Genomic DNA, 19,441 nt, shown 5'->3' with positions numbered 1-19,441 from the left:
ACATGCACCTGGGGATAGGCCCCTCCCACCTCCAAAGACATGCACCTGGGGATAGGCCCCTCCCACCTCCAAAGACATGCACCTGGGGATAGGCCCCTCCCACCTCCAAAGACATGCACCTGGGGATAGGCCCCTCCCACCTCCAAAGACATCCACCTGGGGATAGGCCCCTCCCACCTCCAAAGACATCCACCTGGGGATAAGTTGATTGGCAACACTAAATGGTCCCTAGTGTGTGAATGTGAGTGTGAATGTTGTCTGTCTATCTTTGTTGGCCCTGCGATGAGGTGGCGACTTGTCCAGGATGTACCCCGCCTTCCGCCCGATTGTAGCTGAGATAGGCTCCAGCGCCTCCCACGACCCCAAAAGGGAATAAGCGGTAGTAAAATGGATGGATGGATGGATGGAACTTCAATCTTTGGCGCAAAATCTATGACTAAAGTGGTGAAGCTCTGCTCTTTTAATGTCTTTAATGTTCTTTGTGTTCTATGATGTTTCTCTCTTACACACATGTTTATGGCTATGAGGTTGTTTTCCCCTTGGCCTCAGTCTGGACCCCCTCTCCAGGGGCCCAGGCTTAGACTGAATATTTGTTTTTGTTTACTCACACCCCCCACAGCGTTTACCTGTTTCTCACCTTGTTTGTAAGGGGCGCCGGAAGTTTGCAGACCCGCCAGCGATCCTGTTCTGTCTCCTGTAATGTTTGTCTGATCATGCTGAAAATCTCAAATTCCCATCTCAGTCTGATTTTGGATTCTGATTATAAAGGTGTTCAATAATCATGGTGTCATATAATAATGGTGTCATATAATAATGGTGTTAAATAATAATGGTGTTATATGATAATGATGTTATATAATAATGGTGTTTTATAATAATGGTGTTATATAATAATGTTGTTGTATAATAATGTTGTCATATGACAATGATGTTATATAATAATGTTGTTATATGATATATATGATATGATGTTATATGATAATGATGCTCTATAATAATGTTGTTGTATGAGAATTATGTTATATAATAATGATGTTATATAATAATGTTGTTCTATGATATATATGATAATGATGCTATACAATAATGTTGTTGTATGAGAATGATGCTATATAATAATGGTGTTATATAATTATTATGTTATATAATAATGGTTTTAAATAATAATGTTGTTATATAATAATGTTGTTATATGATAATGTTGTTATATAATAATGGCACTATATAATAATGGTGTTGCATAATAATGTTGTTATATGACTTTGGCGTTTTGTAACAAAGGCGTTACCAACACCACTACTCCGAGTAAACTAAATAAGTAATTCTATGTACGTTACAAAGTTGTTACGGATACATTTGATGTAACGTGGCTCGCTACTTTTATTTCAACAAGCAAGTTAAATGCAGAAAGTAACGTTTTACTTATGAAAGCAACAAGCAGAACAAAACACTAAAATGAACTTTATATCAACCAGACGGAGGCAACATCACACAGCAAACAACACACAACATGTAAGTACACACACACTACTATAACTACTACTACTAATAATAATATTTTGTAGGAATAATGAACAACAAATCAATGATTGAAGTGACACGCTTGCAATTTTGGTGGACAAGGAGACTATAGCCATGGAAGCTCATTGAGGCTCTAACACAAGCAAGTGAAAAGATTCAACAGAGCAGCCAACACTGTCAGCAAACTGTCGCTGTTAAGCTAGCAAACACTCTGTTCTCATGAAACGCCACACAGCTGTGTATGCCAGATCATTGATTTTTTTGGGGGGAGTAACGCTTTCATTTCCTTAGTTGAATAATCACATTTATTAAAGAGTAAATCAGTTAGATATTCAACTACTTTTTCGATAAAGTTTTAAGTAACTAGAATTGATTACTTTTTAAAAGTAATTTTCCGAACATTGCTTATTGTGTTCTGATGAGACTTTCACACACACACAGTTTTCCGAGCGTCTAAGTGAACTTTGGGAACGGATCGTCAGTAACTCTCTCCCACTGTTCTGCCATTCAGTGGTCACTGATCACGTAAAAGAGCCGTTCAAAAGACCTGATCATTTAGCGACCATGTTGGATAACTGTTTATTACGCGTCACATTTGTCCAACCCTCAGGCGAGCTAAGGTTATTTCAAAAAAGCAACTCCAGCAAATGTACTGTTCTTCTTTTAGGGGGCGGGAGTCATTTTGCAAACAATTGAAAAGCACGATCTGTACCATCATAACGAAGCAACAGTAGAACGTTCATTTCTGTTTGTACACATATTTTTAGGAGCATTAGAAATATGCAAATGAGGTGATGATGTCATCCACCAAACACCAATGATATAACTGTTCTGAGTACTTTGTTTTACTCTGAAAGCTGTCCAACATAAACACTGAAATGTAACTTGTTACTGGAACTATTGAAAGTGTTGTTGGAGGGGAAAGTGTAATCCCAGAGTGAAAGCCACACTGGACATGAGGACAAAGAGGACAATGGCGACGGAGGCTTTCCAAAGGTCAACATGAGCCACAGGAAGACGGACGTGTAAAATTCCGAAATGGAGCTAAGGATTCTATACGTGGTTGGCGTGGCAACAAGAAAACTTGGTAGTGAGTGTTAGGAGAGTGTTTTTGTGAGAAGCAGATTAAAGGACGGGACAGGAAGGGTCAGGTTTAGAGAAACAGGAAGCGTGATGCCAGGAAATGAAGGACGTCAGCAGCCAGCCCACCAAACTGAGAGGAGACAAATTCAGGAGCAGCCAAATCATGGAGTGTTTGTTTGGGGCACCAATGAAACTCCTACTTTTCACAGGTATGTGGCTTACCTTACAGCATTTGTACAACTATGCAACTTCTACTGTACCTTGGTGCTTAAATGAGCACCCAGGTTACTGTTGGTGACAACAACCTGCATGGTAGCAAATACTACAACACAGACTGGAGTTACTAACAAGAGAAGTTGTTATATCACACATCTGTGTATATGTTTGAAACCCTACATACATGGCAAGAAATACTAGAACACTGACTGGAGTTACCAACAAGAGAAGTTGTTATATCACACATCTGTGTATTTGTTTGAAACCCTACATACATGTAGAAAATACTAGAACACGAGTACAGAGACTGGAGTTACTATCAAGAGAAGTTGTTATATCACACATCTGTGTATATGTTTGAAACCCTACATACATGGTAGCAAATACTAGAACACTGACTGGAGTTACTAACAAGAGAAGTTGTTATATCACACATCTGTGTATATGTTTGAAACCCTACATACATGGTAGCAAATACTAGAACACGAGTACAAAGACTGTAGTTACCGACAAGAGAAGTTGTTATATCACACATCTGTGTATTTGTTTAAACCCTACATACATGGTAGCAAATACTAGAACACTGACTGGAGTAACCAACAAGAGAAGTTGTTATATCACACATCTGTGTATATGTTTGAAACCCTACATACATGGTAGCAAATACTACAACACAGACTGGAGTTACCAACAAGAGAAGTTGTTATATCACACATCTGTGTATATGTTTGAAACCCTACATACATGGTAGCAAATACTAGAACACTGACTGGAGTAACCAACAAGAGAAGTTGTTGTATCACACATCTGTGTATATGTTTGAAACCCTACATACATGGTAGCAAATACTACAACACAGACTGGAGTTACCAACAAGAGAAGTTGTTATATCACACATCTGTGTATATGTTTGAAACCCTACATACATGGTAGCAAATACTAGAACACTGACTGGAGTTACTAACAAGAGAAGTTGTTATATCACACATCTGTGTATATGTTTGAAACCCTACATACATGGTAGCAAATACTAGAACACGAGTACAAAGACTGGAGTTACCGACAAGAGAAGTTGTTATATCACACATCTGTGTATTTGTTTGAAACCCTACATACATGGTAGCAAATACTAGAACACTGACTGGAGTAACCAACAAGAGAAGTTGTTATATCACACATCTGTGTATATGTTTGATACCCTACATACATGGTAGCAAATACTACAACACTGTCTGGAGTTACTAACAAGAGAAGTTGTTACATCACACATCTGTGTATTTGTTTGAAACCCTACATACATGGTAGCAAATACTACAACACAGACTGGAGTTACCAACAAGAGAAGTTGTTATATCACACATCTGTGTATATGTTTGAAACCCTACATACATGGTAGCAAATACTACAACACAGACTGGAGTAACCAACAAGAGAAGTTGTTATATCACACATCTGTGTATATGTTTGAAACCCTACATACATGGTAGCAAATACTAGAACACTGACTGGAGTTACTAACAAGAGAAGTTGTTATATCACACATCTGTGTATATGTTTGAAACCCTACATACATGGTAGCAAATACTAGAACACGAGTACAAAGACTGGAGTTACCGACAAGAGAAGTTGTTATATCACACATCTGTGTATTTGTTTGAAACCCTACATACATGGTAGCAAATACTAGAACACTGACTGGAGTAACCAACAAGAGAAGTTGTTATATCACACATCTGTGTATATGTTTGATACCCTACATACATGGTAGCAAATACTACAACACTGTCTGGAGTTACTAACAAGAGAAGTTGTTACATCACACATCTGTGTATTTGTTTGAAACCCTACATACATGTAGAAAATACTAGAACACGAGTACAGAGACTGGAGTTACCAACAAGAGAAGTTGTAATGTCACACATCTGTGTATATGTTTGAAACCCTACATACATGGTAGCAAATACTACAACACTGACTGGAGTTACCAACAAGAGAAGTTGTTGTATCACACATCTGTGTATATGTTTGAAACCCTACTTTCACAATATTATGTCAGACCCACTCGACATCCATTGCTTTCGGTCTCCCCTAGAGGGGGGGGGGGGGGGGGGGGGTTACCCACATATGCGGTCCTCTCCAAGGTTTCTCATAGTCATTCACATTGACGTCCCACTGGGGTGAGTTTTCCTTGCCCGTATGTGGGCTCTGTACCGAGGATGTCGTTGTGGCTTGTACAGCCCTTTGAGACACTTGTGATTTAGGGCTATATAAATAAACATTGATTGATTGATTGATTGATACATGGTAGCAAATACTAGAATACTGACTGGAGTTACCAACAAGAGAAGTTGTTATATCACACATCTGTGTACATGTTTGAAACCCTACATATGCATGTTGGTGTATGTGTTGCTGCAGCATGGATCTCCAGTCTGATGGACCCCTGCAGACTCTCTGACATTTGTGAGTCTTGCCACAGACTTGCCACATGTAAGGCTCTGAACGGCTCCAACCACGCTTGCTTTTGCAACAACGGATATACTGGAGATGGGACAACCTTCTGCAATGGTAAATATCAACCCAGATTACTTCAATATCAACCTATAATACTGAAATATCAATATAAGCATACTTAAATATCAACTTACAGTATTAACATACTCAGGTATCAACCTACAGTATATATATATTACTCAAATATCAACCTATGTTATACGCATACTTAAATATCAACTTACAGTACAAACATACTCACATATCAACCTATGTTATACACATACTTAAATATCAACTTACAGAATAAACATACTCAAATATTCACCTACAGTATAAATATTACTTAAATATCAACCTATGGTATAAACATACTCAAATATCAACCAACAGTATAAATATACTCAAATATCAACCTACTGTATAAACATACTCACATATACTTAAATATCCATCCATCCATTTTCTACCGCTTGTCCCGTTCGGGATCGCGGGGGGTGCTGGAGCCTATCTCAGCTGCTTTGGGCAGAAGGCGGGGTACACCCTGGACAAGTCAACTTGCATAACAAATATACTCAAATATCAACCTACAGTATACATATTACTTAAATATCAACCCATGTTATGCACATACTTAAATATCAACCTATGGTATTAACATACCCAAATATTAACCTATAGTATACATATTACTTAAATATCAACCTATGTTATACACTTACTTAAATATCAACCTATGGTATAAACATACTCAAATATCAACCCATGTTATTCACATACTTAAATATCAGCCTATAGTAAAAACATACTCAAATATCAACATATGGTATACATATTACTTAAATAGCAACCTATGTTATACACACACTTAAATATCAACCTCCAGTATACATAATACCTAAATATCAACCTATATTATACACATACTCAAATATCAACCGACAGTATAAACATACTCACATATCAACCTATGGTATAATCATACCTAAATATCAACTTACAGTATAAACATACTCAAATATCAACCTACAGTATACACATACTTAAATATCAACCTATGGTAAACACATACTCAAATATCAACCTATATTAAAAACAGACTCAAATATCAACCCATATTTAAAACAAACTCAAATCCATCCATCCATCCATTTTCTACCGCTTATCCCTTTCGGGGTGGCGGGAGTGCTGGAGCCTATCTCAGCTACAATCAGGCGGAAGGCAGGGTACACCCTGGACAAGTCGCCACCTCATCGCAGGGCCAACACAGATAGACAGACAACATTCACACTCACATTCACACACTAGGGACCATTTAGTGTTGCCAATCAACCTATCCCCAGGTGCATGTCTTTGGAGGTGGGAGGGGCCTATCCCCAGGTGCATGTCTTTGGAGGTGGGAGGAAGCCGGAGTACCCGGAGGGAACCCACGCAGTCACGGGGAGAACATGCAAACTCCACACAGAAAGATCCCGAGCGCAGGATCAAACCCAGGACCTTCGTATTTTGAGGCAGACGCACTAACCCCTCCTCCACCGTGCCGCTCTAGAAACTCAAATATCAACCTATATTAAAAACATACTGAAATATCAACCTATATGAAAAACATACTCAAATGTTAACCTACGGTATAAATATACTCACATATCAAACTATGATATAAACATACCCAAATATCAACCTACAGTATACAAACACTCTAATATCAACATATAGTATAAACATACCCAAATACCAGCCTACAGTATACACATACTCGAATATCAACCTACAGTATAAACATACTCTAATATCAACCTACAGTATAAAGATATTCACATATCAACCTACAATATAAACATACTCACATATCAACCTACAGTATAAAGATATTTGCATATCAACCTACAGTATAAACATACTCACATATCAACCTACAGTATAAACATACTCACATATCAACCTACAGTATAAACATACTCACATATCAACCTACAGTATAAATATATTCACATATCAACCTACAGTATAAATATATTCACATATCAACCTACAGTATAAACATACTCACATATCAACCTACAGTATAAAGATATTCACATATCAACCTACAGTATAAAGATATTCACATATCAACCTACAGTATAAACATACTCACATATCAACCTATAGTATAAACATACTCACATATCAACCTACAGTATAAACATACTCACATATCAACCTACAGTATAAACATACTCACATATCAACCTACAGTATAAACATACTCACATATCAACCTACAGTATAAACATACTCATATATCAACCTATAGTATAAACATACCGCACTCACATATCAGCAAGGCTTTCTCTGCTGGCCTAACATAACCAGAAATCATGATCATAATTAAAGATACAATTTTTTTTTTTTAAATTTACATACCCTAAATATCTAAGAGTATTCATATTCTCTTCATGTCATATTATGCTCCTTCTAGTGCTGTTGTTTTTACTTTTAGTTTATATCCAATCAGAATACTGCTAGCTTATGTTGCCATGCTGTACCAAATCTGCCGTCAGAATCAACAATGCGGGCGTCAGTGCAGTGTAAGCGATTAGGCACATACAGTTGATTGACAGTTGTGATAGCTAATCAGATCACAAGTTGTTGACAGTAGCCTATCTAGGTAGCCTGATGTTAACGAGACTGTGATTGGATACCTGATTGGATTTATTTGGAAGGCCATTTTCAAGAAAGATATTTAGAGAGAACCTACATCTTGTGAGACGATGTCGGCCAACCCCGGAAGCTAGCTCAGCTCTTCTGGCAATTAAATGCTCACCATTTCCACTTGAACAAACCGACGATGAGGGTGCCACTGGCTTATACTGCGTCAAATAGGTCCTACTAATTGTGAGTTCAAATATTTGATTTTTTTCACTTTTAATGTGTCTTTTGCAATTGTAATTTTGACAGTACCACATAAGATATGTTTTAATTGCTGTTGCGTTTTAATTGATTTATAAATGTGCCAGAAAATAACCCGTTTTGTACACTGTTGATGTGGTTCAATGCTCAGTAAATGTGTTTCTGTATAGTATTTCTCCAGCAATGGTCATGTGGTGACATACATTTTGGTATTTTGAGAGGTAATCTTTGAAGTTGGACATCACTGAAGGCCTGGGTGGGAAACGCACGGCCCGCCACTGGTAAAAAAAAATGCTCAAATATCAACCTTCGGTATAAACATATTCAAATATCAACCTATGGTATAAACATACTTTTGCGACACTTCTGCCGTTAAGATTTGTGTGTCTGTGCAGCAATCTGCGCCTAACGCTAACCTTATTTGTAAAAGCTTAGTTTTTTTCAATTTTGGCAACTCCGTATTACACTGGATCAAGACGCTATATAATAAAACTAATTGTAGAATTATCAATAATGGATACATCTCTGGGACAATACCTCTATTAAGAGGTCTAAAACAAGGGTGCCCTTTGTCTCCATACTTATTTATTATTGCTATGGAAATATTGGCGATTAAAATTAGATTGAATAAAAATATTGAAGGGCTCAGTAATAATAATATTGAAAGTAAAATAACAATGTATGCAGACGATACAAGCTTCTTTATAAGCCCCAATCCTCATTGTCTGCAAAACCTTCTTGATCTTTTGGACATATTTTCACAGCAATCTGGGCTTAAGCTAAATTATGATAAATGTAAAATATTAAGGATCGGAAATCTAAAGGGAACGTCCTTTCGAATGGAATGCAAAGTGCCTGTTTTGTGGACAGATGGACCAGTTAACATACTTGGTGTTGTTGTCCCAGAGAACCTGGAAGATCTAGGCTCAGTAAATTATGATAATCGACTAAGAAAGCTGGATAAAATTATGCAATTATGGAAAGGGAAATCCTTAACCTTGTATGGTAAAATATCTATTGTCAACTTGTTAATTATTCCTCAATTTATTTATTTGTTTTTGTCATTACCAGCTCCATCACAAAACTTTTTAAATATTTATGAGCGGAGGGTCTTCGATTTTGTCTGGGACGGCAAGCCAGAAAGGATTAAAAGAAAGGTTTTGTACAATGAATATGAATATGGGGGCTTGAAACTTCTCAACCTTGAAGCTATGTGTCTGTCTTTAAAAGCATCAATTGTTCCAAAGATGTATTTAAACACTGAGTGGTACACAAGTGTCCTGTTGGACAGAAAACATGTATTGTATCAAAAGAAATTGTATCCTTTTTTACAAGTGATCCCCTCCCATTTTCCTTATGTAGAGAGTCTGCTGGGAAACATGGCGGGGTTCATAAAGGAAACAATCCACTCATGGTGGTGTTTTCAATTTTATGTACCAGAAAAAAGAGATGATATTTTGCAGCAAATAATATGGATGAACTCTAATATTGTAATAGATGGAAAGCCTTTCTTTTGGAAAAATATGTTTGAAAGAGGAATCATTTTTGTCAATGACATTATCAATGAGAATGGAAAAATTATGAAATATGATGAATTTACAACTATGTATGGTGATGCTTGCTCAAGCTTTTCATTTAATCAACTAACTGGAGTCATTGGGAAAAGATGGAAACAAATTAATTATGGAACTACTAAATTATTAGTTTGTAAACCCTTAATAAGAAATTCTAGTTGGCAAAAAGGAACTAAAATAAATAGAAAAATATATAAGTTTTATTTAATAAAGAAATCTTTGAAGGCTGCCCCATACAACACAAATGGAAAATGGGAGGACTTTTTTGACTGCCCGTTGCCGTGGGATGCCATATTCAAATTAATCTACAAAACCACTATCGATGTGCAAAATCGTTATTTTCAAATTAAAACTATTTATAACTTCCTACCCACGGGAAAAATGTTAAAATTATGGAATATGACAGAGTCAGATGATTGCCCATTTTGTTGTCAGGAGCCTGAATCCACCCTGCATTTGTTTTGGTATTGTCATATTGTGTCTTCATTTTGGGTGGAAGTTGAAAAAATGTGTTTAAAGATTGGTTTGTTTATGAAGCTTAATGTGGTTTCTGTTATTTTAGGAGAGTTCATTGACAATCATGATTTAGTCAATTTAATGATAGTACTCGGTAAAAGGTTTATTTTTAAGGCAAAAAACAGATATTCACTTAGTATTACTTTCTTTAAAACATTTATTCAGTATTTTTTAACTTTAGAAAATTATATGGTTGAAAACGATAATGATGCCAAAAAACATAAAAAAAGATGGGAAGTCCTCAAAGGCTTATTTTGAAAATGTAATTTTGTTTATATATGATATGCAATCTGTTGTTGTATTCCCTATTTTAAGTGTACATAAATGAAGGTATGTGTTGCTGACTTCGACTTGGATGTGATGTGGACTGTACATGGGTGCTTAATTTGAAAATGTATTTTTGTTTGTGGATTGTATGCAACCTGTTGTGTTCCCTGGTTTTTGGTGTACATGGGGGAAGGTGTGTGTTGCTGAGCCCGATCTGGACGTAATCTGAACTGGACCTGGTTTTAAGAACCCTTTTGAACAATCTGATTTTATTGACAACCCGGTCTGGTGAAGTTAAGGTCCTTTGTTTGTTTTGTTTGAAAGTAAAACAAATTTAAAAACAATTACATAAAAAATAGTGATTAGTGAAAATGTTAGTGGACCAGCACCACACACAATCATGTGTGCTCGAATGACTGTATCCCTTGCAGACTGTATTGTTCTATACTGTAGGAACCAGAAGTTGTTGGTTTTTTTTTTAATAACAGAAAGAGACAGCTCCTTTTGTGTAAATGAGTGTGGATGAGTGTGAATGGGGGAGGGAGGGTTTTCTTGGGTTGATGCACTAATGGTAAGTGTATCTTGTGTTTTTTTTTAAAATGTTGTTTGAAATTAAAAAAATAAAATAAAATAAATAAAAAAATAAAAAAAATAAAAAAAACCCTAACCTTAACCCTCCTTTCACTATACTCACCACTAGCCGGCGCCTCGCACCCTTCTTTAAGCGAGCCAATGTTTTCCTCAGACTCGGTTCTGTGTGATTTAAGGTCGTCACAACAGCAACAAATTCACCAAATTGGAAACGCAGCTCCCTTCTGCTACGTCTTCTTGTTCTCTGGCACATCAGCTGTGTTAAAAAGCGAGTGACGATCCTTACCGCCACCTACTGTCACAAACATCTACATCCACAGACAGCATCATGTAACAACAAGTATATTTGTGTTGGACTGCCACAACTACATCAACATATGGAAACACTTGAACTGTACACCTATAATACATATATCTAGGACACACTTTCATTGTGTGTCTTCTTGTTTCTGGAGTTTGGCATGAAGTGTAAACCAACTTGAGTCATATAAACACCGGCAGATGATTTTTGGGACAAAGAGGGTTGAATAGTTCAGAGTAAATTCTTTAAATCTACTTTCCTAATTGAAAGGCTGCTAGCTGTCTTTGTCGTATAAACAGAGAAAACGCAAGACATTTTTTGGGCTGATGACAGATGAAAGAGAGAAGTCACTGGCCGTTGACGAGCCAGCGCCAAAGCATCCTGTGCACGCTGTCAGGTATTTCCCGCTTGTGTCCTCGTCACCTAGCATGAGAGGGCAGGATTTCCTCTCCTGGACAACCTTTGTGCACGTAGTACAAAGTGTTTGTCTTGCATGGGAACAACAGCGGACATTCATACCAGGTCAGTTCTGGTAATCCAGGAGGACAGAGCCAGGACACACGACACTCTTCCCATGAAACTCCTAAATCCCTGAGAGCTACCGGAACAAGATCACATTAGAATCAACACAACAACAACAAATAATCACCTTCGAGCACACCTTAGAGCAGGGGTGTCACTTTTACCCTGTCAGGGGGCGGGGCTTCCAGGGTGACGACATGAGAGTTGAGAGTAAAGCTGCTATTCCTCAGCAAGGAGAAGAGCCAGATAAGGTGGTGAGGACGCCACCTGTACGCCTCGCTGGAAAGGTGTTAAGGGCACGTCTGACCGGAAGGAGGCCACGGGGAAACCGGGGGTCTCAGAGTCACCCTATCGCAGGAAGCCCCACCCCCCCGTTGGAGGAAATGTGATCATAACATTGCTGATAACATATTTGAGTACTAAAATACCTCCGACAACTACTGCTAAAACATGAACTTTTATTTACATAAAGTGACGTAAGGTCCATTATAATTGTTCTTGGCTTCAACGCCAACACAAATGTTTAGATGCAAGGCGCCGACTTGTGGTGAGTATTGGAAAGGCAAGTTGAAGTTACGGACGGACCAGTCTTTTAACAACTTTGGAGTTTGCGCACGTCTGACTGACTGTTTTCGACGAGGGGCTGTTGAGTTTGACGATCACCTTGTGCAAAACCTGCACATATTTTTTGTACTTTTTTGTACTTTTTTGTGCTTTTTTGGCTTCGCTGTGTCACTGTGCCGTGACACTTTGCAGTTTGTGCCGATCGGTGCTGCGGGCTAGCACACCGAAGCCGGCTAGCATTAGCAGCCCGAGATACGGAGGTGGGATTTTTCTTCTGTTGCTGGATGCGTCGGCATATAGACCATCATAATGCCTCCACCAAGGAAAAGCCCGACATCGGAGGAGATGAGGCTGGCACTCCACTCCCTGTGCAGCGATGTGACTGCGGTCAGAGCGCAGCAGGAGCAGCTTCTGGGGCTACTAGAGGAGGTGAAACAGCTACGCCTCCAGAACGTGGAGAAGGACCGGCGCATTGTGGATCCGGAGCGGCGAGTGGACGAGCTCAAGCAATACTCCCGCATGAATGATGTGGTCATCACAATCAAGTCGCGCTCCTACGCGTGTGCTGTGGCCGCAGACAGCGGGGAGCCCAGCGAGCAGAAGACACAGTCGGTGGAGCAGCAGGTGGCTTCCTATCTCCAGAGCAGATGGACCTGGAGCATATTGAGGCTTGTCACCCACTGCCCATGAGGAACCAGAGACCACCAGCTGTCATCATGAGATTTACATACAGAAAAAAGAAAATTGCACTATTGAAGCAAGGACGCAAACTGAAAGGTACAGATGTTTTCATAAATGAACGCTTGACAAAGACAAATGCTGACATCGCAAGGATCGCACGGCAGCTTAAAACGCAAAGCAAGATTCAAGAAACCTGGGTAACGAACTGTAAGATCTTCAACAAACTAAATGGGACGCCGGAGGAAGCAGTATTGACATTGATGCAGTACTTGGTATCGATGTAGCTTTGTGACTTCTACATCATCACACAAAGAACACAGACCACACCAAGTATTGATATGGACATGTTACAGAAGATCCTACAACATCAACAAAAAGAACTGGACATGAGCACGCCACAACAGAGACTGATATGGAGATAGACCCTGATAATATTTTTTTTCTCTGCAATTGTAAAAAACTGTAATTATTTTACCTGTGAACAATATGAAAGCACTATCAGAAGATAGTCTATCAATAATACATTTCAATAGTTGAAGCATGTACACTAACTTTGAGGCTATCAAGGATTACTTGAAAGAATTTAGTCATCCATTTACCATCATTGCAATTACTGAAACCTGGTTCAACAATGATAAAGGTATTGATTTTAGTCTGAATGACTATAAATTAAGATACATAATAATTATTGTTACCTGTGGTAATGCCACTATGATACAACATGTGTATTATAATCCTTGAACAAAGTAAGAGTGAAAGTCATGTGAATAATCACTGAATGGAGAACTGGGGGTGGGATTAAATAAATGATCTTCTTCCCACTCCCTTTCAGGCAAAACTTGACAATCATGCATCACATATTATACATTACCTTTTGCACTATATTAATTTATATTATTATGTGTTGTCAACTTTGTACTTTTTTATGTCATTGCCTGAAATAAATAAATAAATTTAAAAAAAAAAAAAATGGAAAAAAACTTAGAATCGCTTTACGGACGCACAAATCTTACACGGCAAAAGTGTGGCCAAAGTCCCTCCAGCGTGTCCTAGGTCTACCCCTAGGCCTCCTGCCGGGCTGGACTTGGCAGAAACACCTGGCCAGGGAGGCGTCTGGGAAGCATTGGAAGTAAATGCCTGAGCCACCTCAGCTGGCTCCTCTTGACATGGAGGACCAGCGGCTCCACTCGGAGCCTCTCTCGGATGAACAAGCTTCTCACTCAACTTCTGAGGCTGATGCCAGACATCCTGCGGAGGAAAGTCATTTCTGCCTCCTATATTCGCAATCTTGTCTTTTTGGTCATTACCCAAGGCTTGTGACCATAGATGAGGGTAGGAACGTAGAATAACCGGTAAATCGAGAGCTTCGCCTTCTGGTTCAGCTCCCTCTTCACTACAACAGACCAGTGCAGCGATAGTATCACCTCTGATGCGTCTTTCATTCTCGCGTTCCATTCTTCCCTCACGCCGTAAACAAGACCTTGAGGTACTCGAACTCCACCACTTGAGTCAGAACTTCTGGGGTGCAGTTCACTCTTCTCCGACTAAGAACCCTGGCCCCAGATTTGGAGGTGCTTATCTACAGACCGTCAAATTCACACTTGGCTTCAAAACCACCCCAGTGAACACTGAAGGACCCAGCCTGAGGAAGCCAACAGGATCACATTATTTGCAAAAAGCAGAGATAAGATTATCTAGCCACGAAACTGGAACCCTCTACACCCTTAATGCACCTAGAAATTCTGTCCATAAAAATAATGAACAGGACCACTGTCAAAGGGCAGCCTGGGCGAAGTCCAACATCCACTGTGAGCATGTCTGACTTACTACCCGCATAAAAATAATGAACAGGACCACTGTCAAAGGGCAGCCCGGGCGAAGTCCAACATCCACTGTGAGCATGTCTGACTTAATACCCGCAAAGCCAACCACTGAATGGCTCTCAACAACGGCCCCTGGACCCCATACACCGATGGAATGCCTTTTCCGAATCCACAAAACACATGTGGACAGATTGAGCAAAATTCCATGGCCCCTCCAGTACCCTAGCAAGGGTATAAAGCTGGTCCTGTGTGTCACGACCAGTATGAAAATCGCATTGCTCCTCCTGAATCCGAGGCCCAACTATCGACCAGACTGGCTTCTCCAGCATCCTGGAATAGACTGGGACTTTGACTTAGACCACCACCCCGGTATGCCAATCCACAGGTATTACCCCAGACTTCCACGCTATGTTGAAGAGAAGTGTCAGCCACGACAGTCCGACAGCATCCAGAGCCTTGAGGGCTTTCATGCTGAATCTCATCCTCTCCTGGAGCCTTGCCACTGGGCAATTTTTTGGATTACCTCATCAACCTCGGCTTCAGTGATGGATGTGTCCACGTTTGTAACCTCAGACATATTTTTTTGCTCACAGACAAATCATACGGACAGACAACCTAAAACACACAAATTGAGATACAAACACACAGACACGTGAATTGGATTACATACGCACAGACTGAGACACACATTTGCAAATACTTTTGCTACAATAATACTTCCATAGTTTTATGTCAAATGAAATGATGCCTGTGTCTTCTTCACAGATGACAATGAATGCCAGAATGTGACGTACATCTGCAGCAAGAGAGGAACGTGCACCAACACTGTAGGAAGTTACTACTGTACTTGTCTGCCTGGGTACTCTTCAACTGGACTCCAACACTTCCAGATCAACGATGGCACCGAGTGTGTGGGTAATGTCACATTATAGAGTTCATAAAATGTTAATATTATATGTCCACTGTAAAAACAACGTCAAAAAACACACACCTTGAAACCCCATGCTTACATCTCATTGTGCAACAGTGAGAATTTGACAGAATACGATGGCAGCCGTTCAAGGAGGATGCCCGTCGCAAAAATACTTGTCTGTCTGCATATTTATCTTTCCTTTCTCCATACTCACCACTAGTCAACGTCTTGCACCCACTCCAGTTATTTGGTGTTGAACTCAACAACATTAGACTCTCGGTGACACACACGCCGAGAAACCCTAACTACTGCTAACTTATTTGAAGAAGACATCTGACAAGTAACTTACTGCTAAAACAGGAACTTTGACTTCCAGCAAGTGATCAAAGTCCATTGTTGTACGCTTCAACGAGCAATAACATGAGTGGGTGCAAGGGGCCATCGAGCGGTGAGTATCGAGAAAGGAAAGGTGAAAGACAACTGCTTCACACAAATCTGAATACACAGACACACTCATGTGTTCACACATATAGAAATACAGACTGACAGATGTATTTATTTTTTTTACACACACACAAAACGAAATGCGGACACATAAATTAAAACACACACAGATTGAGATACACACACACAAATTGGTACATGGACATGTAATGGGATTACAAACGCACAGACTATGTTTTCATTTGATTATATATCATTAGAATGTTTTTTTGAGTATGTTTTAACCCCACTGTGTTGACTTTGTGTGTTTGATTCAGACATTGATGAATGCGAGGCAGGACAAGTCTGCGGTCCAAACTCACTCTGTCATAATAGCGATGGATCTTTCTATTGCACCTGCCAGCGGGATTACATCCCAACTTCTGGCACCAAACACTTTCATCCAGAGAGAGGTGGAAGATGTAAAGGTCAGTGTGAGAAGAATAGACTCGCCACATTTGCTCATACTGGCATTTAGATTTATGCACAGTTGCTTTCACACAAAGCCTCTGAGACGCTGCAGCCCACATAAAACCATTTTTGCAAGTGTTGAAATGACATAAATATGAGAAGATTTGATTGACTGTAATAACCCTTTTGCCGAGCCCCGCCTGCCAATCAAAACGCTGCTTTGGGTAATTGTTGTCTTTCAGAGCATCCCCTAAAAAACTGCCATGATAACATCGCCTGCGTTACACAGACTGTCAACAGAACGCTTGAATACGTAAGTAGCACACGTCTACTACTCAATCAAATATTGTCAACTAAGCTGATTGTTGCAGACAACAAATGTGAACACAAATATTGTGGCTAAAAACATGACAACAAGCCTGTTCAACTCTTTGAAACCCTCCTTTGTATCCTCCATAAAAACGCACACTCAATGAATTCTCAGCTTTTCCAGACAGTTCGTTTGGCCTTTGTGCCCCAATAACATTGAATCTCCTTGGGATTTTATGAATTTGCTACGTGTTGCTTGTAACTTGACCTCAAAAAGCACAGGATGTTAAGATAAAAAAACCAAAAAAACACTGTATTCGTGTTTTACTTGTCTTATGTCACACATACTTGAAATTAGATACTAAATGGCAGTAAAAACACGTACTAAGAGCTCACTTTACTCAAAATACTGTCCTGTTTTGAATTTGATATAACTAATAAAAGTAATAACAAGTACCAAATTGTATGACTCTGAGGCGCACGCATGCAAAATGAGCTGAGAAAAAAAAAAAGCTAGCATGCCAACAGTTAGCATGTGACATGTTCCATGTTACATGACTCAGGTGTTCGGCTTTGAAATGAGGTTAAAAAAAAGTGTAAAATTAGCTAAAAATGCTAACGTTAGCATGCTGACATTTTAACGCTAACCCTAACCCTCAAATCGGTTGAAAATTGTGAAATATGTTGAAATTTGTTTCAATGGGAAAAAAATACTGCTGAAATTTTCAGAACCAGGTAACAGGCTGGTTTGAATGTCTATGTCACATGACTAGCTTGTGTGCTATTGTATGCTAAGCTGCTAGATCCTAGTAGCCTATAGCCTAGTATGTTTACATTTTAGTAAATTAGGTTAATTGTGTGTTTATTGGAGGATATTTGGATGTTAATTGGCTGTCCAGCTTTGCAAAAGTAAGCACGCTGCAGCACTGCTTGTTTCGCACATGATATTGCACACAAGGAAAACACGCTGCAGGACTGCTTGTATCGCATGTGATACCGCTCACAAGTAAACACGCTGCAGGACTGCTCGTATCACACATGATATCTCACACAAGTAAGCACCCTGCAGGACTGCTCGTATCGCACATGATATCACGCACAAGTAAACACACTGCAAGACTGCTTGTATCACACATGATATCACGCACAAGTAAACACACTGCAGGATTGCTTGTATCGCATGTGATATCACACACAAGTAAACACGCTGCACGACTGCTTGTATCGCGCATGACATCGCGCACAAGTAAACAGCCTGCAGGACTGCTCGTATCGCATGTGATATTGCGCACAAGTAAACACTGCAGAACTGATTGTATCACACATGATATCGCACACACATAAACACGCTGCAGGACTGCTTGTATCACACATGATATCACACACAAGTAAACACATTGCAGGACTGCTTGTATTGCACATGATATCACACACAAGTAAACACATTGCAGGACTGCCTGTATTGCACATGATATCACACACAAGTTAACACGCTGCAGGACTGCTTGTATCGCATATAATATCACACATTTTACATGCAAGCTCACATCATTCCATATCTTGTTTTTGTGGATAGCAATATGGGATGTAAACACTCCAGTCTAGATGAGCAACCTCACTTGTCCCACAGATTGTAATGTTCAGTTTGTCCATCTAGATGAGCAACCTCACTTGTCCCACATATTGTAATGTTCAGTTTGTCCATCTAGATGAGCAACCTCACTTGTCCCACAGATTGTAATGTTCAGTTTGTCCAGTCTAGATGAGCAACCTCACTTGTCCCACAGATTGTAATGTTCAGTTTGTCCATCTAGATGAGCAACCTCACTTGTCCCACAGATTGTAATGTTCAGTTTGTCCATCTAGATGAGCAACCTCACTTGTCCCACAGATTGTAATGTTCAGTTTGTCCATCTAGATGAGCAACCTCACTTGTCCCACAGACTGTAATGTTCAGTTTGTCCATCTAGATGAGCAACCTCACTTGTCCCACAGATTGTAATGTTCAGTTTGTCCAGTCTAGATGAGCAACCTCACTTGTCCCACATATTGTAATGTTCAGTTTGTCCATCTAGATGAGCAACCTCACTTGTCCCACAGACTGTAATGTTCAGTTTGTCCAGTCTAGATGAGCAACCTCACTTGTCCCACATATTGTAATGTTCAGTTTGTCCGTCTAGATGAGCAACCTCACTTGTCCCACAGACTGTAATGTTCAGTTTGTCCATCTAGATGAGCAACCTCACTTGTCCCACAGATTGTAATGTTCAGTTTGTCTGTC

The 19,441-nt window shown here is 39.5% G+C and overlaps 1 protein-coding gene across 1 annotated transcript in view; it reads left to right on the top strand.

Annotated features, from left to right (window-relative positions):
- The first annotated feature begins 2,248 nt into the window (after positions 1 to 2,248).
- Positions 2,249 to 19,441, top strand: part of LOC133634986 (adhesion G protein-coupled receptor L4-like) — a 28,420-nt gene continuing 11,227 nt past the window's right edge. The window contains exons 1-5 of the mRNA XM_062027643.1: positions 2,249 to 2,813; positions 5,239 to 5,388; positions 15,810 to 15,959; positions 16,719 to 16,868; positions 17,094 to 17,164. Of these exons, the coding sequence (XP_061883627.1) occupies positions 2,705 to 2,813; positions 5,239 to 5,388; positions 15,810 to 15,959; positions 16,719 to 16,868; positions 17,094 to 17,164 (630 nt within the window). The 5' untranslated portion in view covers positions 2,249 to 2,704. The remainder of the gene's footprint in view (positions 2,814 to 5,238; positions 5,389 to 15,809; positions 15,960 to 16,718; positions 16,869 to 17,093; positions 17,165 to 19,441) is intronic.

Source organism: Entelurus aequoreus, linkage group LG19 (assembly GCF_033978785.1).
Source record: "Entelurus aequoreus isolate RoL-2023_Sb linkage group LG19, RoL_Eaeq_v1.1, whole genome shotgun sequence".
Classification (NCBI taxonomy): Eukaryota; Metazoa; Chordata; class Actinopteri; order Syngnathiformes; family Syngnathidae; genus Entelurus; species Entelurus aequoreus.
Note: the sequence above shows the minus strand (reverse complement) of the source record. Positions and strands in the feature narration are given on the sequence as shown.